At 42.8% G+C, this 27,649-nt stretch overlaps 1 protein-coding gene across 1 annotated transcript; it reads left to right on the forward strand.

Moving 5' to 3' along the window:
* LOC118841274 (carboxyl-terminal PDZ ligand of neuronal nitric oxide synthase protein-like) lies at positions 1-27,193 on the forward strand. Its single transcript, XM_036748647.1, has 11 exons — positions 1-105; positions 6,871-6,942; positions 13,482-13,574; positions 14,921-14,979; positions 16,385-16,493; positions 16,979-17,108; positions 17,696-17,814; positions 18,841-19,041; positions 24,754-24,919; positions 25,732-25,936; positions 26,899-27,193. Exons 1-11 carry the CDS (start codon positions 1-3, stop codon positions 27,191-27,193), a joined length of 1,554 nt encoding a protein of 517 aa, XP_036604542.1.
* The last annotated feature ends 456 nt before the right edge of the window (positions 27,194-27,649 follow it).

Consider the following 27,649-nt stretch of genomic DNA (forward strand, 5'->3'; position numbering starts at 1 on the left):
ATGCCCGTGAAAAACAGATACAACCTGGTAGATGAGGGTTGCGATTCACGACTCCCGCTGCACAGCGAAGAAGCCTTTCAGCACGGGATCCAGTTCCAGGCCAAGGTAAGGCGTTGGGGCGTGTCTTGAATGGCAAAGCTAGACAGATCTTAGAACTCAATGTCAGAGGCGGCAAAGGTTCAGACGTAGAATGTCCAAGGTGGAAGAGAGACCCTAGAACATGGAAACGTTAGAGCCAAAAGGGACCTTTCTGGTCATCTTGTCCGAACCTTTTATTCTACAGATAAGAAAACTGAGGCATTTGCTTTCAAGGTCCACAGGGAGCATTCTCTGCCACTATCCTGGTTTCCTGGGTCCCTTGCCACCACCATCACTCCCACACACATTTGTTCTCTGTTCCCCCGCTCCCCAACTACACCATGGGTTTCATATTCCATTCTCTTTCTTACTTTCTATTTCCTAGATTGAGTGGAAATTGAACTCCTAAGATCATTTCCAAAGCCCATTCCAGTTCTGACATTGGGTTCTAATGTCCCTTGAAGCTCTAACATTGTTGAATTATCTCTCCTCGATCTTTCTATTCTCTCTCAGCTACTCCATAGCAACATGTCCTCTTTTGCACTAGACCCTGACTGGTACTCTTCCTCTTCTCCAGTCCACCTGTCACCGGCCAGCTCTGCCCAGCTTGTCTTTCCTGTCCTCTGTTCTGGGATATGGTGTCAATTAAGGCCAGTTGGCATGGTCACTGCCATACTGCAGATAATCCTAAATGAGTGTCACGTCTTTGGGCATTCTCAGTAAGGGAGGATTTGGGATTTGGGTGTATGTATGTTTCTCAATGGGCTGAAGGACATTCCAGGAGACAAAATCCAACATGGATAAATGAAATCAACAGATTATTTCAAGTGATTGTTGCAACCTTCTCTCAGCAAAACTGGCTTGATATTTTGCTTCTTTTATCTTTTAGAGACCTATCATGGTACAGCTGGGTTTTGGAGTCAGGAAGATTTTGGTACAAAGTCATTGACATTTACTAGCCACATGACTGTGGATAGGTCACAACTTTTCTGAACATCAGAAAACCCTCTAAGACTTACCCATTAAGTTATAGAAAGGTTGAATCTCTTGGTGCAGAGAATTTCATAACAATAAAATCACAGATCCTTGACATATTGAATTACTTCTCCCTAGTGGAGGTGCTTATGACTAACAAATGAGGAAAAGAAGAAACAAGTGCAATTATATAAGATAGAATGTTAGAGGTCAATGGGAATCTAAAGATTCAGCACCCTTATTTTACAGATGAGGAAATTGAGGTCCAGAAAAAAGAGAAGCAGAAGGATAGGCTGTTATAAGATTTTGAGTTGGAAGGCATGTTAAAGACCATGTAGTCCAACTCTAATCTCCACTACACCACAGATCACTATAAACTGAAATAGTCATAGAGAGAGAAATATAGTGTAATGGGGAAAAAGCATCAGTTTGGGAATTAGAGGACCCAGACTCTCCTGTCAACTCTGTGATCATGGGCACATGATAAACTTCTCTGAACCTCACTTTCTTCATCTGTAAAATGGGCGTAATAGCTATACTGCTTATCTCAGAGTCATCGTCATGAAAGTGCTTCATAAATCTCACCGCACTGGGAGTTTGAAGGCATATAATTTAGTCTGGGTACTGCCATTAACTAGCTGTGTAACCTCTCTGAGCCAGAGTTGTCTCCTCTATAAAGTGAGAGATTTGGATGAGATGAGCTCGAAGGTTTTATCTATACATAGTCTGTTTCCTACCATTCTATGTTCCAGGGAAAGCTAGAGGGACTAATTAGGAGCCTTCAAAGAAGAGATAAAGCTTGAATGGTGGGTAGACTTTGTAGGGAGGAGTGGGCTGGATTTGCTAGCAAGAAGGAAGAGGCCTTGAAACCATAAGAATTTCCCCTCGATGATGGATGTCCCTTTTCTTTCCGGGTTCTCCTAGGAGCTGTTCAGAGGGCCTGTCTCTGAGCACTGGAGGGCTCTCTCTCTCTTTCTCTCTCTTGTAAACATTACCACTGGCCTGATCTTTTTCTTGTTTGGAGAGAACAAGGAGTTAAGTGCTCAGATTTGAGTGCTTGACTCAAATATCAGATATTTGCCAGATATGTGACTCATTTTAAGTAGGTCAGACTTAGCAGGTAGAGTTTTACCAAATAATTGAGCAGCCACAAGTAAGCATGAGAGCTAAGAAGAAAACTACAAAAGGTCATACATATTACCTTTGGCTTAGGTTAAACTAGGTTGCCCCCCAATTGACTTTTGGTTAAGAAAAAAGATTATAATTATCAGATTAATGTATACAATTTGAGAAGGAGCCCACCTTGGGTAAGTTCAACTTGGCTTCAGGAATTGCTTGGGTGCTAATAACTTCCTGTGTGATCTTAGGCAAAGGAGTGGTAGATGATGAGTCCCTTCTGGCTCTCTAGGTTCTATGATGTTATCACTTCCCCGGGCCTTAGTTTTGTAATCTGTAAATGAGTCATTGAACTAAATTGCCTCATACCTTATCCAACTTATACTTATCCGAGATCTGATGTTCATTTCAGCTGTAATGAATGATGTACACTACAAGAAAGTTAACTCCTTTTTTATGCATTGTGACCCCTGGGCCTAGCTGGAAAGGGAATTTATTACAATAGATAAAGGGTAGTTGGGTTACAGGGAGGCTAGAGGTTGTCCCAAAACCTGAAGCTTCAGAAGCAGAATTCGATGATGATCTTGGGAAAACAACTGGTTTCTTCTGTCGGGCATTCAAGACTTTCCACAGCCTCTCTTTTCAACTGACTTTGTAACCTAGTCTCTCTTGCCACATTCCTACTTAAACTCAGCATCTACCAAATAGATCCACTTATCTGTCTTTTGCTTTTAGTCCCAGAAAATGTGAAAACAGGAAAGAGCCTTTGTCCCACTCTTTCACTTGACAGAGAAAGAACCTGAGGTTCAGAGAAGAGAAAGGAACTTGTTCAAAGTCATACTACCTTAGTGACAGTAGAGTTTTCTCAGCATAGTGCACCTACCTCTCTGATTCTTTTTTATTGAAAAAAATTTTTTATATAAATTTGTATTAATATATTTTGTTTTTAAGTCATAGCTATTTCTAGATATGCCCTCACTCCCACCCACAAGAACTTAACTCTACCTTGCACCAAAGAAATGCAATTGAGCAAAAATAATGAACATATTGTCCATATTTGACAAGGTCTTCTACCTTCATAGTCTCCCCTATCTCCACCCTGAGGGGAAGGAAGTGTGTTTCATAATTTTTTTCTCTAGGACCATTGTTGGTTTTTCAGTTACTCATAGCTTGACTTTCTTTTTTTATCTTTTCACTTGCACTGTTGTCATTGTGTTATATATTGTTCTTTTGCTTTCATGTATTTCACCATGTGTCAGTTCAGACACATCTTCCCATGTTTCTCTGAATTCTTCACATTCATTCCTTACCCTACAATAATATTCTGTCACATACACAGACCACAATTTGTTCAGCCATTTCTCAGTTATGGCCACCTACTTCGTTTCTAGTTCTTTATTACCACAAAAAGTGTTACTATGAATATTTTATTATATCTTAGACCATTCTGATTTTAACTTCCCTGGAAGTACTTCCTGCTTTTTCAAATCCCCCCTACACACACACACACACACACACACACACACACACACACACCATTGTGGAAGATACACCACGTCAAGCCCAACTTTTTGTAGGAATTAAGCAGTAAGCATATATTACGTACTTACTGTTTTCTAGATACTGTGCTAGCCACTGGAGATACAAAGAAAAAATGCCCTCAAGGAGCTTACATTCTATTGGGGGAAACAACATGTACCTACATAAATATGTACAAAATATAGTAAATATAAAGTAATTTGGGAAGGTTGGAGGGAAGGGTCAGGAAAAGGCCTCATCTAGGATGTAGTGCTTAAGCTGGGGTTTAAAGAGACCTAGTGATCCCGAGAGGCTGATGCAAAGAGGGTGTATGCATTCTCAACAAGTAGACTAGTTTGGCCAGAAGACTACCTTCCACAGCCTAGAATGAGCTTTCTTCTCTCAATTTCCAAAGCCCTTAGTGTTAGTCCCCCAGTAGAATCTTTACCTCCTACTGTTTTGTAACCTCTCTAAGTATTCTTATCCAAATTAGCTCTTATATTCATTTTTTCATGTGTGTTACTGTTGTCTCTTCGACTATACTGTGTGCTACTTGAAAGCAAGAATATTGCCTTTGTCTCTTTAATTAATCCATGTATGTTGTAGTCTTGAGTTCCCTCGTAATCTTGGTCCCCTTCCTATTACGGGAACTTCCTCTAAGATATCCCTAAAAGGTAAATCTCTCTGATTGGGTCCTCCCAGGGATGGCCAGGAAGACTGATCTAGTAAAAAGAGTACTGGACTGGGAAGTACGAGACTTGGGCTCCAACCCCTTCTCTGATACTTACTAATACTTACTTATAGGCAAGACATTTGACCTCACTGATCCTCAGTTTCTCCATCTGTAAAATAAGGGATTTGGACCAGATATATTCTAAGGTCCCTTCCATTTCCAAATATATGGTTTTATGATGATCTTTGCCTGCTTTGGAGCATCAACCACAGGTCATTACACCTAGTAGGTGTTCCTCAACACCTGTTTAATTGAAGAATATAGCCCTCACAACTTGTCCAACCTATATTTAAATTTAAATCCTTTCAAAGTTTGTTGACAAATGGTCAGCCATGTGGATTCCACTTGAACACCACTGGGAAACTCAATTTCTCCCAAGTGAATATATTCCATTGTTGGACATGTCTGATCATTAGGAAGTTTTTTTTGAGACAAAATCTGCCTCCTTGTATATTCTACCCATTTGCCTTAGTTTGTCCCTTTGGGTCCAAGCAAAACAAACCTAATCCCTCTTTTGTAAGACAACTCTATATACTTGAAGACAGCAGTTATGTCCCCACCCCCATCCCCAATTTTTCTATTCTCTAGGTTAAACATCTTTAATTCCTCCAACTGATCCTTGTTGATCACAGGCTCCAGTCCCCATCACAACCTTGGTGTCCTCCAAGCTGCTGGAATTTCCTCTCTGACATCCCTGACAGGCATGCCAGCTTCTGCCTGGATACTCTCAGGGACAGGAAACAGAATCATGTAGATTCGAAGTCAGCAAGTATGGTTTCAAATCCCAACTCTGCCACTCTTATTACCTGTGCAGCCTTGAGCAAGTAACTCCATTCTCTGGACCTCAGTCTCTTCACTTAAAATAAAGGCTGGGTGTTGAACTAGAGCATCTCTAAGATCCCCTCTAACTCTAAAATCCTCTGTTCTACCTCACCAATAGCCTGTTCTGCTGTTGGACAACTCTCAACATGAGGAAGCTCTTACATTGAGGTAAAATCTGCTTAGCCATAAAATCCACTCAATTGCACTTCGTGCTGTCTGGTGAATAAATCAAATAATTCTTCATATCATGGCCTTTCAAATAAAATGCAAGTTTTCTTATTTGGTATTTAAAGTCTTTCACAATCTGGTTCCAACCTTCCTTTCCAGACCTATTGTATACTGCTCCCCTCTGCTTGCTTTACATTCCCCTCAGACTGACCCAGTTTCTGTTCCTCATATACTACAGTCCATCTCCATTTCTGTTTGTTTGAGGAGACTCCTCTGGACCTGGAGTACACTGCCCCCTTACCTTTCCTTCTGAAAATTTCTAGCTTTTTTCAAGACTCAGCTCTAGAGCCACCTCTCCCATGATGTCTATTCTGCTATCCTGATCACCCAGATGCTAGCATTCCCCTGACCCTCAAAATTACTTTGTATCTATCTTCTACCCACATATCTGTGTATATGATATTTTACCCTCAAATAGAATGTAAGCTCCTTGAAGGCAGACATGGTTTCCTTTTTTGTATTTGTATTCCAAGCACATCCCCTGAGGCCTAGCACCACATATTATTTAGTAAATGTTTGTTGAATTAATGGATTTGAAGTTAGAGATAATTTCTTCTGCAAAATAAGGATGTTGGAAATAAAGGTTCTTAGCCTAGGGTCCATGGACTCCCCAAGAAGTCTGTGGATAGATATTAGAGGGTCTGTGATCTTGGATGGGGAAACAATTATATGTTTATTTTCATTAACCTCTAATCAAAATTCAGCATTTTCTTCAGTTGTTTAAAAACATTATTCTAAGAAGGGCTCCATGACACAAAAAAGTTAAGAAGACCTGCTCTAACTCCTTCACCTCCATTCCCATTCTTCATATAGTATGGGATTTTAGGGATATCTGAAGAGGAGATTCCTATTCTGGATGAGAAATCAGACTAAACAGCCTCTAAGGTTCCTTCCAATTTTGAGATTCTATGATTGTAAAGATACCTTGCTATCCTAGACTCCTTCTTCTGGAACTATTTTAGCTTTTCATTGCCCTTCCTATAATGTAGTACCCAGAACTGAACACAAAACCCCAGATGCTTCCTGACCAAGACAGAACAAAGCAAAATTATTACTTCCCTTGCTCTGAACTTAATACCTTTATTTATTCAAATGATGATTGCATTAGCCTTTTGCCAGAAGTTGACTCATCGAAAGCCTAATATCAATCTAATTTGTCAGCTCTAATTGGCTTGGGTACCTTAAGAGAACTTGGAGATCTTTCCAATGAAAAGCCATACAAAAGAGCTTCTTCCATCCCAATCAGTTGCTGAGAGTGCCAACACTGTTTTTTTTTTCTTTTGGTGGGGGAACAAAAGATAAGTTAAAACCATCAGAGCTGTGACTTCCCCCTTTCTGTCTACTCTTTTTCCTCTTCCATTTTTTTCATGACCAGTTTCCTTCTTGTCTCCTTCTTTTAGTACATTGGGAGTTTGGATGTGCCCAGACCCAACAGTCGCATGGAGATTGTGGCCACTATGAGGAGGATCCGGGTGAGTATTAGTGCTAGGGAATCCCAGGAACAGCTTTCCCTGGGACTGGCCCAAATCCATGGTGGAATGTCTTTCTGTCAGTCTGCCAGCTAGCATTTGTTAAGTACTGACTCTGAACCCTAATACAAAGCACTAGGGGACATAAAGAAAGATGAAAAATTATTATTATTATTATTATTATGGTTTTGCAGGGATCCATAATTAAAACTCAATATTTCATAATTATAATATTATGATTGGGTTATCATATAATGGTTACATATAATTATCATTCACTGGCACCCTCCTGAAACTTCATTATACAGGGAACTGTGGAGTTCTATAAAGCTATGTTAACTGACTATAAGTATCCACTAGTCTAGTAGTCTAGTCTTAATAAACTGAGAAGCCTTCAGGTATAGACTTGTTAAAGGAGAGTGTGTCTTCCATCCAAGGAGGACCAGCCTTGCTAAGTGCAGAGAGGCTCATTACCCCAAGTGATGAATTTCAGGTGATGAATTACATAAAAGTTCAAAGTAGATAGGGGTCATTCCAGAGGAAAGACACTAGTGGTAGAAAGTAGTAGAAAAGGCCTTTTGCAGAAGGTGGGATTCAAGCTGGGCCTTAAAGGAAGCCAAAAGTAGGGGTTGTGGAGAGAGAACATTCTAGGCACTGGGAATAGCCAGTGAAAAGTCGGAGGGTTAAGCAATAGAGTGTTGTGTTCAAGGAAACTCAGGTAGGCCATACAGCTGGATCATAGAATTGTAGAGGTGAGGGGTAGGGCACATGAAGACTGTTTCAAAGAAGCCAGGTTATAAAGGCCTTTAAGTTTCAAACAGAGCCTATCCAAAGCTAGTTAAGCTGGTCCTAGAGATGTCACATGGACAGCTAGGTAGCACAATGGATAGGGTCAGGAAGACTCATCATGAATTCAAATCTGGCCTCAAACACTTACTAGCTGTGTGACCCTGGACAAGTCGCTTAACCTTGTTTGCCTCAGTTTCCTCAGCTGTAAAATGAACTGGAGAAGGAAATGGCAAGCCACTCCAGTATCTTTGCCAAGAAAACCCCAGTAGGGTCATGAAGAGTTGAACATGACTGAACAACAATGAGATGTCAGAGAAGCAGACCATTTGTAGTCTATACTAAGCCATTTTAGTTAGTTTGGTAAACACTGCCAAAAACCTGTCCTCTGCTAGCCTAGCATTCATAATTTTGAGTTACCTCCATGCCAGCATCAGTGATGGGATTGAGTGGAAGAAGATTATTAACAGCTCACTTTTCTACAACGGTTTACTTCTGTGATCACATCTGATCCTCACAGCTACCCTGGGAGGTAAGTAAGCAGGTGAATGTTTTTAATCCCAATTACATAGATTAGGATACTGAAGTGACTTGTCCAGTCACACAGCTAGGAAGTAGCAGATTTGGGCCTGGAATCTAAATCTTCTGACTCTTAAATCCAATGTAGTCTCATATACATTTATATTCATATGTGTTTGGATACTTATCTACATATGCACACACACACATATAAAGTGTATACACATTTGTTGACATGTACGTCTAGAGAAGATTTTAAATAGAAATCAAGTTATTATCATCATTGAGTTCTAAACCAGAACAACTTAGGTCTCTTTAAAATTGGTTCTGAGATCATAAATAAGACTTCTCCCATTCCTCACTATTCTTCATCCTGAAATCTCACGCACATTTATACCTCTGACTTGGTTGAACTAATGGCTCTTCTCACTTTGCTGGACGTACATTCTATGCTGCCATGGACTTCTTTACCTTAGCTCTAGTTTCTCCTCATATACCCCAGAATAACAATTAAAATATAAATATAAATATAAAAGTATTAAAATATTTTATAGTGCTCTAAGGTTCGCAAAAACATGCTTTGCAAGATCTCTACGAGGTGGGTAATACAAGGGTTGTTTTTCCCAGTTTAAAGATTTAAAAAAGTGAGACTTAGAGAGGAGATGTGACTTGCCCACAGTCATATGGCTAGTAAATGTCTGGGCAGGGCAGTGAAGCCCAGGCCTCTTGAACTGCCAGGTCAACACTTTATTATACCACATTACTTCTTCGTTCTTGGAATGTATTCTTAGGATAAAGCGTGATTGAATTTAGCTCAACAACTTTTCAGATGGGTTTGAAGTCTTCTAGAAGATTATCTGGGGTTTCCTCTTATTCGTTTGAAAGAGAATATGATTTCTTCTAAGTTAGGTTTCCTTTGTGCCAGGCAGCACATGGAGAGGTTCCTATATTCATCTCCAGCCAATAGCAAGAGTGAGCTCTCCCCTTCCTGCTTCCCAGAAAAGCCATTAAAGTCTCACTGAGATGGGAGCAGAGCTAGTTCAGACCCCAAAACTTTCCTGATGATCTTCCTATGAAAGATAGAGGCCAGAGGACCCAGGCCCCTCAGGAAGTTGTCACAAGAAGTCAGTGGACCTTCTTGGCCCTAATGTTGTATCATACAGACAGAACTGAATTTCAAGTGCCTTTCATCTTAGATGAGGACCATTGGCCATTAATAAGGTAGTAGTCACTACCTTTTCTCACTAAATAATGATTATAATAGCCCTTATTTCTATCGTGCTTTCCTTACAATAACCCGGTGAAGTAGGTGGAACAAGTATTATCATGCCCATTTTACAGATTATGGAACTGAAACCCAGAGGGGCAATATTGGTATAGTGGAAAAAGCACTAGACTTAGTAGTCAGAAAACCCTCCCTGGGACAACTTTGATTCATCTCTAGAATGAGGAGATTGGAGTAAATGATCAGTTAGATCTCTTCCCACTCAAGATTCCAGGATTCTTTAACTCTGAGAAGCATATGCCCTATGGTTAGTCACACAGATACGAACTGGGGCTTAACCTTCCCCCTCCCACTCTGGTCTTCTGACTCCTAGGCCTTTGCTTTTTCATTACTCATTTTGCATTTTTAAACGTTTTGCTCATCCATTTTCAGACAAGGACACATTAGCTCTGAGATCATGAGTGTTTTCTCCGGCTTCTATACCACACTAATTTATTTATCCTTTAAAAATACAACAGTGGTCAATGGCAGGCTCTCTCCCCTCTGTCCTTTTCCTCCATAAGCAGAGGGGGCTCAGAGGAAGGAGAATGAGTTCCAGGCTTCTTTAGAACAATGGCCTGAGCAAGGGAGGGAGGCTACAACTCAAAGAATGTGTGACAGGGGAGGGATGGCTGGGGCAGGCTCTCTCCTTAACCTCTTCCTCACTGCATCTTTGAGGCTTTCTCCAAGCACTTGCTCTGCCCATGGAAGCAGTGCCAAGGCCACTATTCATTCTTACTAATGGCTCCCCCCATCCCTTCCTTCAGCTTCAGAATGTAGGAGCTACTCTATCGGAGGAACGGTGGCTCTTTACCCAGGCTATCATCTTGAAGGCAAAGATCAGGGAATGGAAAGGGGAAAAGGCCGTTATATCTCACTTTCATATCAATCAATCAATAAGCATTTAGTCAGTACTAGAGACAGCACTGAGCCTGAAGTAAGGAAGAACTGAGTTCATCTGTAGCTTCAGACATTTATTAGCCTGGGCAAATCGCTTAACCTCTGTTTGCTTCAGTTTCCATATCTGTAAAATGGGGGTAATAATAGCACCTACCTCCCAGGGTTGTCACAACGACCAAAAGAGAAAATAATTGTAAACCATTTAGCACGGTGACTGGCACATTATAAGCGCTATATAAATGTTAGCTATTATTATCATGATTATTATTAATAAGAATGTAAATAATTGCATCTACTGTACTTGCTAGGTTTGTGAGGATAAAATGAGATATTTGTAAAGTCCTTTGCAAACTTCAAAGTGTTTTTTCTATTAATTTATTTTTAGTTTTCAACATTCACTTCCACAAGATTTTGAGTTCCAAATTTTCTCCTCATCTCTGCCCTCCCCCCACCCCAAGACTGCATGCATTCTATTTACCCCTTCCTCCAATCTGCCATCCCTTCTATCACCCCCTCTTCTCTTATTCCCTTCTCCTCTATTTTCTTGTAGGGCAAAGTAGATTTCTAGACTCCATTGCCTGTATGTCATTTCTCAGTAGCATGTAAAAGCAATTTTTAACATTTGTTTTTAGACTTTGAGTTCCACATTCTCTCCCTTCCTCCTTCCCCATGCACCCTCATTGAGAAGGCAAGCAATTCGATATAGGTTATACATGTGTAGTCAAGCAAAACACTTCCATAACAGTCATGTTGTGAAAGACTAACTACATTTCCCTCCATTCTATCCTGCCCCCCCATTTATTCTATTCTCTCCTTTGACCCTGTCCCTCCTCAAAAGCGTTTGCTTCTGATTACACCCTCCTCTCATTTGCCCTCCTTTCTAACATCCCTCCTCCTTTATCCCCTTCCCCCCACTACTTTCCTATAAAGTAAGATAGATTTTCATGCCCAATTGAGTGTGTATGTCATTCCCTCCTTATGCCAAATCTGATGAGAGTAATGTTCACTCATTCCCTCTCACCTCCCACCTCTTCCCCTCCATCATAAAAGCTTTTTCTTGCCTCTTTTATGTGAGATAACTTACCCCATTCTACCTCTTCCTTTCTCCTTCTTCCAACAGATTCCTCTCTCACCCCTTAATTATACTTTGTAGTATCATCCCTTTATATTCAACTCACTCAGTGCCCTCTGTCTAGATAGATAGACAGATAGATAGATAGTTAGATATAGATACAGATATTCCCTCCAACTACCCTAATACTAAGAAAGGTCTCATGAATTACAAATATCATCTTTACATGTAGGAATATAAACAGTTCAACTTTAATGAGTCCTTTATCCCCTGAGGTTTGCTCTGGGCCATCTGTGCTAGCATGGCCCTCACTGGGCTGTACTCTTCTTTCAGACTGTGCAATGGACCTTTCCTGTCGATCTTCCAGGTTCTCTTGGGCTGGAAATTTGTTTTACTCTGTCATTTTGTAGGTTCTGCTGCTCTAGAATTTATTTAGAGCCATTTTTACAGGTATTTGGTGGGGTTTGGGGGAGAGCTCAAGCAATTCCCTGCTTTTACTCTGCCATCTTGGCTCTATGCCCAAAGTGTTTTTTAAATGCCAGTTATTATTACTATGATTATGCATGCACATATTCACATATATATGTACTCCACTATAAATACACTTTCACATTCACTTTCATTGGTGCATGCACGTGCATACATACTCTCACTTTTACACGCACTAAAATCTGGATAGGCACACTCACTTTTACTCAAACACGCATGAACATATACGGAGAAACTTAGATTCTCACACTTTGCTCTTCCACCAACTCTCACACACATTTATTTGCATAAATTTAGATATAGAGGCAGTAAGGTCCTGTGGAATGAATGAATAAAAAAAAAAGCCCTTATTAAGTGTTTACTATGTGCCAGGTACTGTACTAAGCACTGGGGAAGCAAATACTAAAAAGAGAGTCTCTGCCCTTACTTTCTAATAAGAAAGATTCCTATGCATACCACACCTCACCCTACTAAGATACTAGTTGGTGGCCATCCATGAGACAAGCAGGCAGATCATCCCAGCATCTACTCACATAATTCCTGCTTTCCCTGAGCCCAAGGTGACCCCCTGGCATGGAATGCTAAGTCCAGGTGTATTAGACTTGTGCCACTGAGCCATAGTGAGGAGAGGAAGGGCCTGTGGGATGGCAAGGGCACTGGAGGAACAGATAAGATTGCCTGACAGTTTTCCCCTGACTCTCCTCCCCTGCTCGGATAGGAAAAGAGACTTTGGCAAGGTTTCAAATTTTATGCATTTGACCTAGTTAGCATCTTGAATACATTCCATGTTTCAGCTGTAGTACTTTCTTGCTTTTTTTTCTTATGTGTAACAAGAAACAGGCAGCTGAGTTTTCTTTTCTGTAAAATAAGAGGGTTAGACTAGATAATTTCCAAGTCCCAGTTCTAATACTCTTTGTTCTATGTAATAATATTCTATATTCTAAGCTTATTCCTTACTCTAACAATCTATGTCCTAAGCTCATTCCTAGCTCTAACAATCTATGTTCTAAGCTCATTTCTAGCCCTATGTTCTAACCTCATTCATAGCCTTAACATTCTATGTCCTAAGCTCATTCCTAACTTTAATAGTCTGTGTTCTAAGCTCATTCCTAATTTTAACGATCTATATCCCAGACTGATTCCTACCTCTAACAATGTTCTAAGTTCATTCCTGGCTCTAACAGTCTATATTCTAAGCTCATTCCTAGCTCTAACAGTCTATGTTCTAAGATCATTCTTAGCTCTGTCTGTTCTAAGCTCATTCCTACCTCTATGTTCTAAGTTCATTCCTAGCTCTAACAGTCTATGTTCTAAGCTCATTCCTAGCTGTAACTGTCTATATTCTAAGATCCTTCCCTGACATAATGGACTGTGATTCTATCTAGAATTTGGAACGTCTATCTATGACAAAGCTAGTGGCAGGCATGTTGTTGATTGGAGATCCTAGTCTACTCAGTGTACCTAGCGTGGCCCAGCCGGCCGAGTGATGGACATCTCTCTCCCCTCCCCCAGTGTGAATTCAAAGCAAAAAACATTAAGAAAAAGAAAGTCAGCATCGTGGTGTCTGTTGATGGTGTGAAGGTGATTCTCAGGAAGATGCAGAAGGTAAGTATCTCTTACCCTCCCTTTTCTCCAAGGAGAGGTCCCCTTACTGGAGCAGAACCTTCCAAAGAAAGTGGCTACAACCACACCACTTCCTTCCCACCCTCTGGTGCTGAGGTGGCCTTAATAACAGCTCCCCAGATGTATCAGGCCACAGGGCAGGGAAAAACTTTGAAATCAGGAACTCCTTGAGGTGAGACTGAAGGGGAAAGAAAGGAGGGAGTAGGGCTGGCAACAGTGAAGTAGTGGTAAGAAGAGACATTGAATCTTGGCTCTTCCATTTACAACCTTCATTTATGATCTCAGACAAGTCACAACCTCTGCAGCTTCGGGTAGATTAGATAAATAACCTCGCATTTCCTTTCCTGCTCCAGATCTTATGTGTTTGGCCCTTAGCACAAGGCTGAAGGGACATTCAGGAGTTGGCTTGTGTTCTCTGTCTTTCCATTGCATCTGGCCTTCTCCCTTTCTTAGGCCTCCATTCCAGTCCACCCTTGTTACCTCCTGCCTGGATTGCTACATCAGCCTCCAGTCTCTCTCCCCTGTGTCTTTTCTGCACATACTGCCAGAGTCATCTACTCACAGTATAGCTCTGATCACATTCTTCCCCTGCTCAAATACCACTGTAGGTTAGCAGAAGGAGTGCTGTATCTGTAATAAGAGGACCTAGGTTCGAATTCTGATTATACTGTTTACTATTTGTATAACCATGAGCAAGCCACTTTTTCTCTCTCTGGGTCTCAGTTTCCTCATCTGTAAAATGAAGGCGTTGAATTAGACAACCCTAAAAGTCCATTATTCTAAATCCTATAAGCCCATGAACTCCTCCATCCTCTGTAGATCCTCTTCATCCCTCAAAGCTCAGCTCAGGTGCCACCACTACCTTCGGGAACCTTTTGCGGCCTCTTTCCTCCGAATTCCCATAAAAATAGTTCCACCCCACTTAGTCTAGCTCTTGGATCAGTCCTTAAATAATCATAGAATTTAAAACTGGAAGGGACCTTAGAGATCATTTCAACTGATGCCCTCAACTGATGCTTCACCCAGCCCGGGGATCTGCACCCAGATCCTCTGTTAAATCCAGTGGTCTTTCTACTATGCCATACTGCCTCATGTGTTCATCATTCCACATGTATGAAGGCTATTTCCACCATTAGACTGGAAACTGTCCAAGGACAGGAAGCCATTTTCTCCCTCTGTCTTCCTGATACCCTTATCTAATCAGTACTGTGCTAAGGCCTTGTTTTGTTTTGTTTTGTTTTGTTTTGTTTTGGGGGCTTTTTGGTTTTGTTTTGGTTTTGTTTTTTGGGGGGGATTTTGTGTGGTTCTTTTTTTTCACTTCTCTGCAGAGGAAGGAATGGGCTTGGGAAGAAAGCAGAACACTGGTGATGCACGACCCTGTCTACAGGTAGGGGCTGTCACCCTCATAACCTCCCTTATCCCAGTAAAAATGACTGGTGAGGCATGGTCATTCCTTCCATCTGAGCAGGAACATCACCACCCCATCCCAGATGTTATTGTCATTAAGAAAGACCAAGGCAGGCCATGAACCCTGTGCCTTGTGTGGCTGATTTTGCCTGCTAGTGAAGGGGACCAAAGGAATATCTTACAACTTCAGGTGCCATTTGGGATAAGGGAGGGATGTAAGGGTAGGAGAGGATGCTTAGTAATGAAGACAGAGGGAGGGTCTGGAAGTAGAAGAGAAAAGCAGAGAGTATGTCTACTCCTCCTGCCAGCCTAGTACATCAAGAGGCTTGAAAGAAGGAACATCCAGTACTAGAGAACATAGACAGAGGTGTAGTATCTTCTAGAAGAAGCCATGTTTCTATCAGTACAAGATAGAAAGTGTGCAAGAGGAAAAGGTCTAAGATAAAGAGAAATTTGTTAACAATAGAACAGAATAGGGCCTAGGGAGGGGTAGAATAGAGCCAGATGGGAGTGATAGCAGAAAGAGATTTTCAGCTACTCTGAGTCACCGATATAAATTAAGGGAGGCTTGCTAGCCAGTCAGCTAGCCAGCCTCTCAACTCCATCCCAAGATAATGGAGGGTAGTGCAGTCTGTTCTCTAACCAACAGGGAACAGGGGATAGAAGAAGCAGGGAGACTGGGTCTATAAAAACCAGTGACCAGGTCATCAGCATCGCATACACTCAGCTCCCATTTGAACCAAATGTCCTGGTTCTGGACAGTTCTGGTAGTGAGAATCTGGTGTCTGAGCATTTGATGGTATAGATGGCTAAGGTGGTGCTGGTTTTGTCAGGTAGGTCACTGAAACGGCAGAGGAATTAGTCCACATATAGCAGCAGGTTCTAGGTTACAGAGGTTCCCTGAATCCAATTCCTGAGTAGTACTGGAGTTGAAGCCCCATGCCCCATGGTCCAGTGATAGGGAAAGAAAGATCAGGTGCTGGGCAGGGACCTAGGCCCCCAGCTACGCGGGCTCTCTGTGGCACTGTTTTTTAGAAAGGGTATTGTGCCTCCACAATATGGCATCCTACTGCCACCTACCTGACCCCATCCTAGGATGCTCAGTGGTAATGAATGACTGAGGTGCTATCCTTTTCTCAGATGGATTCAGTGGCACAGGACAAAACTGCATCTTTATATGGTCAGTAGTCCAGGGACAAGAAGGCCACCAAACCTAGTCTCAGACAGGGGACCCACACTCCTGGATCTAGTAAAGTTGAAGGGAAACATAGGTCCTGGGGAAGGAGCCTTGGTGTCACCCCACATTGGGCTCCCAGTGGTAATGGAGTACTTAGAGACTGTTGTTTTCTCAATTGGATATATTGATGTGGGACATTTCCTCCTAGAATCTTCTATGTGTCCCATGACTCTCAGGACCTGAAGATATTCAGCTACATTGCCAGGGATGGGACCAATAACTCCTTCCGGTGCAACGTATTTAAGTCTAAGAAGAAGGTAAAGGATCACAACATCCATTGCTAACACATTCTTTGTCGCCATCCCTGAAACTCGCCTCCCTAACCTGGACTAGGGGTCATACCCCAAGGAGCCCATGAACCAGAGGTGGGGAACCTGTGACCTTCTAGATCTTTGGGTGCAGCCTTTTGACTGAGTCCAAGTTTTACAGAATAAATCCTTTTATTAAGGGGATTTATTCTATGAAGTTTGATTCAGTCAAAGGGCTGCACTTAAGGACCTAGAGAGCTACATGTGACCTCGAGGCTGCAGGTTCCCCACCCCTGCACAGAAAGTCCAAAATGGGTAGTGTGGTGTGCACCTTCCTCTAACACATCCAAAGTATAATTTTTTCTTTCAGAGCCCATGGGCACCGGGCTAACTTGTATAACCACTGTTAAGGGATTAGGCCATGGTGGGATTAGGGGCTGGGGCCTACATGGTGAGTATCAATGTTTCCTTTTTGTCCATCTACATGTGGGCAGAGCCAGGCCATTCGAGCAGTGAGGACAGTGGGTCAGGCCTTTGAGGTTTGCCACAAGCTGAGCCTACAACACCCTCTACCTAGTGCTGATGCAGCCAACCGCCAACCTACAGAGAAGAGGCCTCCAGCAGGTACTCCATCTTCACCTTTCTTTCAACCACTTCCACCTAAACTCTACTTTACTTTGCTCAGGACATCCCCGGGATGGCCATCAGGCCAAGGCAGGGGAGGGTCCTAGATAATCTGCTGTGATACAAAGAATATTAGTCTTGGAGTCAGATGGTCTGAGTTGGACTCCTGGTTTTGACCCTTACCATCCTGACCTGCTTCATCCTGAGCAAGTCACTCACTTCTCTGTGCTTTGGTTTCCTCTTCTGTAAAATGGAAATGATGATACTTGTACTGATTACCTCCCAAGACTGTTGTAAGGAAACTATTTTACAGACTTTAGAGTGACACCGAACTTATAATCATTGCTGTTTATTATTCTTGGAATTTATTCCCTAGAGTGACCCCGTGATTACAGCTGGGGTACCAGAAAGAACTCATGTACATCTAACTCATGGCTCAGAGGATGAACCAGGAGAGGTCCTGGAAGAGGTGGAGCCGTTGCCTAGTTAATCTGTGGACAGCATCAAGACTATAGTGACTCCTGGGCAGAACCAGACCAGTTCTTCCTCATGCAAAATAACCCCTCCTCTCTTCTACTTTCCTACAGCATATCAGCTAGAGGGGAGGAAACTAAGAGAGGAGGATGGGGCCGACGGGGACTCTGATAGAGCTGTTCTGAGGGAGCAGACCAGCCAAGCCAAGCTGGAAAAAGAAAGACCCAGAGAGGTAAAAGATCTAACATTCTAACATCATTCTAATGTGGGCGGGGACCAGAGGCAGGCAGGGAATACAGGGGAAAGGGGAACTACTGATTTGATTCGGAAGACAGGCCCTCATAGAGCCCCTTTGTCTGATGGTGAGACCTGCTGGAGGGTAGGGGACCCATAGCCCCATGTCACACAAGGATCTGGTGAAGGAATTAGGGAGGTTTGGGCTACAGAAAAGAAGACTTAGGATGAACATTATAGCTGCCTTAGGATATTTAAAAGGACTATCATGTGACAGAGGGGTGAGAATTGTCCTCCTTAGCCCTAGAAAGTAGAATCAGGGCCAGTGGAAGGAATTTTCAGTGAAACAGACTTTGGTTCAGTATGAAGAATAACTTCCTACCAGAGCTATCTGGTAGTAGAATGAGCTGCCTGAATAACTAGTGAGTTGTCTGTCACTGAAGGCGTTCACGTAGAGACTGGCTGACCACCTATGAGAGGTACTATAGGAGGGATTTCTGTTTCAAACAGTTTGGAATAGATGACATCCAAGGCCCTTTTAACTCTAAGAAGCTGTGTGTGTGTGTGTGTGTGTGTGTGTGTGTGTGTGTATTCTCTAGGCCAAAGTCAAACAAAAAAGAAAAGGTTTGGGTTTTAGGACTTTTTTAGGTTTATCTGTTGTTATCCAGGCCAGTGTGCCCCTCCAAAAACCCAGTGGATAAATGAAAGTTGATGTGTCTTAGTGTTACAAGCCCAGCTCCCAGACCAGGCTATCCCAACCAGAACTAGGTATTCTTGAGAGTCCATGGCTATTAGAAACCAGATGCACCACAGCAGGAAAGTGTGAGCCAGAGTCAGATTTCGGGTCCTACCTACACCAAAGCACACAGATTTGTGAAGATGCCAGTGTGTATGTGACTGGGTATGTTCATCACTCTGCTTCACTATTTCTGTCTTTTTCTACCAAATCCAGCCCTTCTTGAGGTGTGGCTGAGCCAGGCCCCCACAAACTACTCATGCCTCCTCTTCCTTTCTCCATCCCAAGGTATGCCGCTGTGTCCAGGATGTTGGAGCTGGCTCTGCGCACCCCGCTAGTGCTCCTCCATGGTCACCCTTGAGAAGCCTGGAATCCTCCCCCAAGTCATCAGCCATGCCAGTAACACCCCTGTTGACTCCACATTGTACTCGGCTCCTCCATCACCAGCTTCTCCAGCAATGGCAGCAGGCCCAGGTAGCCACTGCCCAGGTAATGTTCCTCCCCCTCTTCTCCTCACCTAGGGAGAACTCCCCATGGGCTGGGCTTTCTTGGGTGGCTTTCAGAGTGACTAAGGGATCATGGACCTTTGCTCTCTCTATGGTCCTCAGCTTAATCCTCTGCCATCATTCTATGTCTGTACTCCTGGTGGTCATTAATTTCCTTAGATTCTTCTGGTCTCACCTGAAGAAGCAGTGGAAGAGGCACTGAATGTGGAAACAAGGAGGACCAGATTTGAATCCTGGCTCTCTCATTTATTAAGTGCATGACCTTGGACAAGTCACTATTATCTCTCTAGGGCTCAGAAAAATGAGAGTAATGGTATATACATTACCTTTACCATCTGTAAAAGGGGTATACTACTATGTGTGACCTTCACAGGCCTGTTACGAGGCTCAAATGAGATACTCTTAAGTGCTTTGGAGGATGCTGAGTACCATCATTCCTTATTTGAAAAAAAAAAGTCACTTGAAACAGAACTTGTATTTTTCTTTTTGTAAATAAAAATTATTATAAACTCAGCCATCAATGAAAGCAAATGCATATGTATATATGATAAACATAAAAAAATTTAAAATACAGTGTTATATAAAACCATTTTATTTAGACCAGACCCATGATTTCATTGGTGTAAATACCCTTTACCAAGGCAGATCAGCACTTGGTCTATAATGTATAGTCCAAGAGAGTTGACTAGAGCAGAGGTGTGAACATGCTGCCTACCTGGCCCCAGGTGGCCCACGGCATTCCCAGAGCGCAGAAACCAGATTAAAATGTAATTGAGAAACAGCTAACAACACTAACCAACATACAATAAAGCATAGATAATATTACTATCTGGTTCTCCAAGCCAGTATGTGGCCCTCAGGGATCCTTATGTGTGTTTTAGCAGCCCCCATTTCTATTCGAGTTCATGCTGCTGGCCGGGAACCCTGAGAGGGTAAGAGATTTGCCCAGGGTCACACAGCTGGTATATATGTCAAAGGTAGGTCTCCTTGACATCAGAGTAAGCTCTCTATCTGCTATGCCATGTGCTACTCCTAAAGTAATAAACATTTCACAAAGTAAAACCAAACAAATGGCCAAAAATGCCCTTGCCCTGTATCTTTTGCAGATCCTTATGACGTTGCATTATTTCGGGTTTTGTTGTTTATTTCTTTTTTAATATGTCATTGTGGTCAATATGTTTATAGTTCTGGTTCTACTGATCTAACTCTGCAGAATCAATTCACATTTACTAGCTTCAGGATCCCCAGCTCACCTAAATCCCTGAGCCTTTGTTTCCTTACTTATAAGTCAAAATAATAACAACATTTGCCTAACAGAGTTGTGGGGAGATAATGCACGTAAAATGCTGGCAAACATTAAACCCCTATACAAATGTAAATTATTTTGGTCATTATACCCTTTATGTTTATCATTTTACAGTGCTGTAATATTCTATTATAGCAATATACCATATTTTAACCATCTTTAATCATTGAAATATAGTGGCTTCCAGCTTCTTGCCATTTAAAAAATAAGCAGCTATGTCCTGTTTTCCTTTTTCGCATACTTTTAGGGCAAAGTCTTAGCAACAGTATCACTGGGACAGAGGCTATCATAAGTTTTGTATATTGCCTAATTGTTCTCCAAACAGCTTGCCCCCATCTATAGGTGGTCCAAACAACCGTGGAGTAGAGTGGCTATTTCCCAGCAGCCCGGATTAGATTGGTTATTTGTCTTTGCTAATTTAGTGATCTCTTAAGCGTTTCTTGATTTGTATTTCTCTGATTATGACTGGATTGAAGGAGAGGCGTGGCATACTGGACAGAGTGCTGGACTTGGAGTCAGGAAGACCTGGGTTCAGATCCTTCCTCTGATACTTACTGGTTTATGACTATGGACAAGTCATTTACCCTCTCTGAGCCTCAGTTTCCTCATTTGTAAAATGAGGGGGTTGGATTAGATGGGCTTTAGAATGCCTTCTCACCTTACCACCATTCTTACCTTCTTATTACCCAACCCAGCCCAGACCTTGGTGACAGTTAGGTCCCCATCTCTAAGTAATTCTCCCTCTTTTCTCAACAAATTCAGTGCTTGGCTCACAGTCTTCCTCTCCACCCCACCTTCTTCCCTCAGATATCCCCTCAAATATCCTAAATCCCCAATTCCCCAAGCCATTCAATTCCCATGACTTATTCTTCTATTCTACCTCAGCTTCTCACAGGATGATTCATGCCTTTGATCATACCTTTGAAAGTATTCTGCTTTCATGTATAAGAACCAAATTTTTTTTTATCTGAGCATAATATTTTATCTTTCTATCCCTTTTATGCCTCACTCTTCCCAAACCTTCTCTTTATCCCCACCCTGATCTCCAATCCCTCCATTCCTCTCTATTGTCCCAGGCCATCAACCTTGCTCTGGCTACACTCTCCCCCATTCACAACTGATGAGTCCATTCATTTCTAGAGTATTCTTTATTCTCGAATCCCTTGCTCCCTTGTCCTGTCATCAATCATGCCTCATCAAACCCTGGATTACTCCCACTATATACCTTCGTCCCTCCTACTCTGAATGGAATTAGAAGAAATAACAAAACCTTGCTGATCCGATCAATCAATCAGTAAGCATTTATTAAGTGCACTTATGAGGAAGTCCTCATATCAAGCCAAAAGCTTTCTGTAACTTGAACCCAATGCTCCTAGTTCATCCATTTTGAGACAAGCAGAACAAATATAATCCGGATTCAACATAACAGTCCTTCAGATATTTGAGAATAGCTATCATGTGTCTTCCCCCACCTAGGTCTTCTATAGGCTGAACGTCCCCATAGGGTTCCATCAATATACCTATGTGCTCTGTAATTTGACATTTTTTCCTCCTTGAATTGAATGTCTAACCTCTTTTCTTAAAATACTATTACACTGTAAACTCAATGAGGGCAGAGGCCATGTCTAATTAAAATGTCTAGTATCCTCCCCCACCCGCCCCCACCTAGCACAGGGCTCTCTCCACAATAGGTACACAGTAAATATTTGTTTCATATTCATGAAAAAATCAATGCTAGTAAACTTCCTTTGAAAAATCCACTCAGAAGACCTTGTTGTTTGTCCTTCATTCACAAAGAGGCCTAATAACATCAGGAGGGTGGTATCTTAACTTGCAAGTGAATTGGATTTAAGTGAGGCAGGGCTGTGCAAAGTCATAAGCCTCACTGGCACTTGGGAGAGAAATTGGGGATGCATAGATGTGTGAGTCATTTGCATAGAGATGACAGTTAATCCATGGCAGCTGATATAAGGTCACATCTACTCTCTCCCTTTTCACTGTTTCTCAAATGCTCTACTATCTGGCTTCCTTCAATTGAACTGAAACTCTTCTCTTCAAAGTTACCAGTGATCTTTTAATTGCCAAGTCTAGTGGCTTTTTTCTCAATTCTCATCCTTTTGTGCTTCTCTGCAGCATTCGACCCTGCTGACCACCTTCTCTTCCTGAACGTTACCTCCTTTTTGGGTTTTCATGGTATTGTTCCCTCTTGGTTCTCTTCTTACCTCTCTAATTACTTCTTCTCAGCCTGCTTTGATTGATTTTCATCTATGGCACAACCACTAACTTTGTGTGCCCGCTAAGGCTCCATCCTACTCCCTCTTTTCCTTCATCTCTATAGTCTCTAACTTGATGATCTCACTCATGGATTCAATTAGCAACTCTATGCAAATGATTCCCAGATTTCTGTATCCAGCCTTAGTCTCTCTCCTGAGTTAGTCCCACAGTACCAAATCCTTATTAGACAATTCAAACTAGAGTTCCTTAAGGCGTCTTAAGCTCAACATATCTAAAAGAGAACTCATTATCTCTCCCTCCAAATCTACCCCTCTTCTGAACTTCTCTACCGTTGTTAAGGGAATCACCATCCTTCCTATCACCCAGGTTCACAACCTCAGCATCAGCCTTGACTCCTTTCTCTCACCCCATATATCCAATCTGTTGTCAAACCTTGTAAAAAAAACTTCTACAACATCTTTTACAAATAATCCCTTCTTTCTACTCACAGGACCAGTACCTTGGGTCAAGCATCATCACCTCTATCCTAGACAATTACAATAGCCTCCTACTTGGCATCCAGCCTCAAGACTCTCTCTCACTCCAATCCATCCTCCATTCAGATACCTAAAGCATATGTCTTACCACATCAACCCCTGTTCAATAACTCTGTCTACCTTATCTGTCTTCTTATGTTCCACTTCTCTCCATGCAGACTACAATGGAGCCATACCAGCATACTCATACTCCATCTTCTGCTTGTGCCTTTCACTAGCTGTCTCCCTGTTCCTGGAGTGCTCCTCCCTCTTCACCTCTGCTCCATAGAATCCCTGGCTTCCTTTAAGACCCTTCCTGGAGGGAGGCCTTTCCTAGTTCTCCCAGCTGCCACTGCTTTCCGCTCTAAGCTGACTCCCTCCATTCTGTGTTTATCTTTTATGTTGTCCCCTATTTAAATATGAGCTCCTTGAGATCAGGGACAATTTTAAAAAAATTTTCTTTGTATTTCCTGCATTTAGCACAGCCCCTGGCATGTAGTCAGTGTTCAATAAATGCTTGTTGGCTAATTTGTTGATTAAGCATCTTTTCATATGTTATCAATATTTTGCATCTCATTCTTCAGTAGTTTTCTGTTTGTCTTCTTTGACCATTACTTTGCTAGGGAGCATATTGCTTTTAGTGAGATTCATTCATTCTTTAGAGATCTGTCATTCAACAAGCATTTATAGATTCTGGAAACCAGACCTTTATCTGACATACTTACTGCAAATATTATTTTCCCAATCTGTTCCCTTTTTGTTGTGCAAATAGAGTGGGTTTTTCAAAGGTGGTTTACTAGCATTCATTTTCTCATTCAACAAATATTTATCATGTATCTTCTGTGTAGAAAGTCCTGTGCTAGGTGTGGAGAAGACACAATATTTTTATTAAACGTGATCTCTACTCGCTTGGAGCTTACATTGTAACAGTATTCTAGGAAAAGAGGCTAACCTACCAATATGGGGAGTAGAAAAATGTTTGTTGAAGAAACCTCATGAGGAAATTTAGAGAAGACTTTGGTTGGAAGGCAGACAAGTGATAGCTGTTTTCGAAAATCTGAAGGGCTATCCTAAAGAAGAAAGATTCTGCTTGGCTTTAGGGAGGGAGGGAGGAAGCATTTTTATAGCACCTATTATGTGTGAAGGCACTGTACTAAGCACTTCACAAATATACAGGGCAAACAGGAATTAAGGCAGTTACTCAGGCTCTAACACATAGTAAGAGTATGAGGTCAGGTTTGAACTCATGTCTTCCTGACTTCAGGACCAGCACTTTATCCACTGTGCCAACCTGTTTGAGATGGAAGAACTAGGGGCAATGGGTTCAAATGACACAGAGGCAGATTTTGGCTTGATGTGAAGACTGCCTTCCTGACAATAAGAGCTTCCTATAAATGAAATGGACAGCCCAAGAAGTAGTAAGCTCTAGGTCACTGTAAGCCTTAAGTAGAAAGTGAATGAGCAGTTGCTGGTAATGTTGGAAAGGGGGTCCGGTGCTCAAGGCCATGGATTAGAATAACTTCCATGGTTCCTTCCGATTTGGTAATTCTGATTCTGTGATTCTTTCACAATGAGAATTAGGTGGTAGAGGTGGAGGTCAAGAATGGCCACAAATGGGGTGATGATGGGAATTCTCCAGGTACAGCTTCTCACAGACCAGCTGGCTGCAGAGACAGCTGCCAGAGTGGAGGCCCAGGCCAGGATCCACCAGTTGCTGCTGACCAACCGGGACCTGCTCCAGCACATGGCACTGCTGGGTCGGCAGCTGAGGGAGCTAGAGGAAAGAGCTTGGGGCCGGCCTAATGGTAAGGAGGGCTCAAGGCAAGACAGGGACCTGGTAGTAGGGGGTGCAGCTCAAGACAGAGAAGGGGGCTAGGGCTGGCCTGCTGGTTTGGGGTTGGGGGAGGCTGGGGGTCTCGTGTGGCCCAGGTGAAGATGGAAAGAGGAGATGATGTTGGCCTAGTGATGAAGGGTTCCAGGATTGCAGGGGTATAGAACAGCTAAAGGGGTATCCTGGGCTCCTAGTACATTGTGTGTGAGTGTGGGTGTTGAAAATTACCATTAGTTTTCTACATGGTACTAAATTATGCCAAGATTTTGAGCTGCTTAAATTACCATTAGTTTCCTACATGGTACTAAATTATGCCAAGATTTTGAGCTGCTTACATTGAGATTTTCTTTTGTTCCTTTCATAGGATATAGGGTGCTAGAGCTAGAAAGAACCTAAGAATCCACATTCTCATAATATCTCACTGGGCTCCTCCTGCTCCAAGTTCAAAGGGAGGAAGCCCTGCACTTATCTCCAGGAGGGAGAGCTAGGGAAAGCAATGGAAGACCCTGACCTATCCTCATTCATGACTCAAAGAACAGAGAATGTCAGAATGAGAAGGGACCTTAGAAAAAAAAGACCTTGACCTGACTTTATTGATGAGGTAAAATGTTAGTACAAAAAAATGGAGAATGTCAGAATGAGACAGGACCTTAGAACAAAGGACTCTGGAGCTTGGTGGAGGTCTAGAAGTTGACTGCTGCCAATCTCTGAGGGCCTGCCTGGGACTGCAGCAGACTCTTGTCAAAGAGTTTATGGTTCTCTCTTTCCCTTCTTCTACCCAAACAGGTGGCCAGTCTCTTCAGAGCTTCAGCCTTAGCCTGGACCGGGCCTCCACCCTGGGTTCCAGGGCCCAAAGGAGCCAGGACACTATGGGAAAGGTTAGCCTGACTTTGAGAAGTAGGCATCTGCCTGGGCTCAGCCAGAGAGAGGAAGACTTCAAGGAGACTGAACAGGGAGGGAGTCCCTCCAGTAACACAACCAATAAGGATAGGTCAGTGACCCCACCCCCTCCCTGCCCTCTCTCCTGAAGGAAGACAAAGTACTCTCTTCCCCACAGTCTTAGAGAGACATAAACACCCGCTGGAGGGCGTTGTACCTTCTCTAGATACCCCGAGGGCAGTCTGTCGTAATGCAGAGAGTGATAAACTAGGAGTCAAAAGACCTAACCTCTTGTCCTGGTTCTGTCCCTAACCCAACCCATTCCCTATATGATTTGGGGCAAATGACTCCCTTCTCTAAGCCTTAGTTTTTCCTTCTGTAAAAAAGGGGCAATCAAATCTAGACTACCCCTTTCACAGATTTACTTTGGGGATCTAATGAAAAGACATTTTGAGGTACTTCAAAACACCAAATAATGTAAAAGATTATTATGATTAATAGGATCATAGGATTTAGAACTGGAAAGGACCTTTGAGCAGGTCTAGCCCAACCCCTCAACACAGAGATAGTAAGTTTGAAAAGCTGGGATTCAGACGAAAGTCCTCCAGAGCTCGTGCCCTTTTTACAACACTCCTGTACTTCCCCATGGTGGCCCTGGACCCAGAGCCCTCCCGTAGCACTCAGAAATGGAATCAGAACCCTGAAGAGAGAGTGCCTCCTGGTTCTGCTGGGTTTGAGGCAAAATGAATTGGAAGCAATGGGGAGGAAACCCTCCTGTGAATTCCTGCAGCTAATCCCCTACATCCTAGCCCTATGCCAGCTCACAGGGAGGACAAGGCAATCAGGAAAGCATTAGATAATCCCTCTGTCCCCAGATAGGCCTTCCCCCAAGTGATTTATGAAGCCCTTTCCTCACAATAAGCCTGATGTGATTATCCCTACTTTTTAGATGAGGAGCCAGGTTCAGAAAGTTAGAAAGTGTAAAAAATTCAGGAATAATCCTGACTCCACGTCCTGTGTTTTTCCACTCTCCTCCCCTTCCTCCCTTTCCCAATCTCCTGTACTGTTTTCCAGGCTGCCGACGTCCCCATCCATTCCCAAGCTTCACCCTCCACCCCCCACCCTCAAGAAGAGGTTGACCAAGACTTCCCTCAGCCTGGACTCGGAGCCTGACCCGGGACAACCATCCTCCTTTGGAACTCCAGACTCAGTGAGCAATGACGCCCTGGAGGAGGCCAAAGCTGGGGCTACTCAGTTGCACCTCTCCCCCACAACCTTCCCATCTGGGGCCAATGACACGGTCCTACACATCAGCTTCTCTGATGAGGATGAGGAGGATCCAGCCATCGAGGCTCACGTTCCTGCGTAAACCCAGCCCCTGGCTCTCTCCTCCCTTCCTTTCTTTCCCTTCCTCTAGATCCTACAGGGGAAGGCCCTCCACGTTCACCTGGGGCTACCCAGAGTGTGCCTAAGCTTGAGCATAGAGCAGAAATAGCCTACTATAGTGTTAAGAGCCGTGGACTTGGAGTCAGATAACCTGGGTTCAAATCCTGGTTCTTCTCCCTAGCCATCTGTGTGATGCAAAACAAGTCACTAAACTTCTCTGGGCCTCAGTAACATCATCTGTGATTTGATGAGGTTAATTAGCTCTAAGATCCCTCCCAGCTCTTGATTCCATGACTATTCCTTCTGAAGCATCATGGAGTAATGGCAAGAGTGTGGTCTTGCATTCAGAAGATGCAGATTTAAACCCCACATTTGACATTTAGCTGTGTGAACCTGGGCAAGTGATTTCACCTCTCTGAGCCTCTGTTTCCTCCTACCT

The sequence above is a fragment of the Trichosurus vulpecula genome, chromosome 3 (assembly GCF_011100635.1).
Source record: "Trichosurus vulpecula isolate mTriVul1 chromosome 3, mTriVul1.pri, whole genome shotgun sequence".
In the NCBI taxonomy this organism is placed as follows: Eukaryota; Metazoa; Chordata; class Mammalia; order Diprotodontia; family Phalangeridae; genus Trichosurus; species Trichosurus vulpecula.

Bases quoted from the DNA above. Each gene is read 5' to 3' on its own strand.
- LOC118841274 (XM_036748647.1), top strand. From the start codon at position 1: ATGCCCGTGAAAAACAGATACAACCTGGTAGATGAGGGTTGCGATTCA. The intron at 14,980-16,384 runs GTAGGGGCTGTC...ATTTCCTCCTAG, and splicing joins ATGCACGACCCTGTCTACAG to AATCTTCTATGTGTCCCATG. The intron at 17,815-18,840 runs GTAAAAGATCTA...CTCCATCCCAAG, and splicing joins AAAAAGAAAGACCCAGAGAG to GTATGCCGCTGTGTCCAGGA.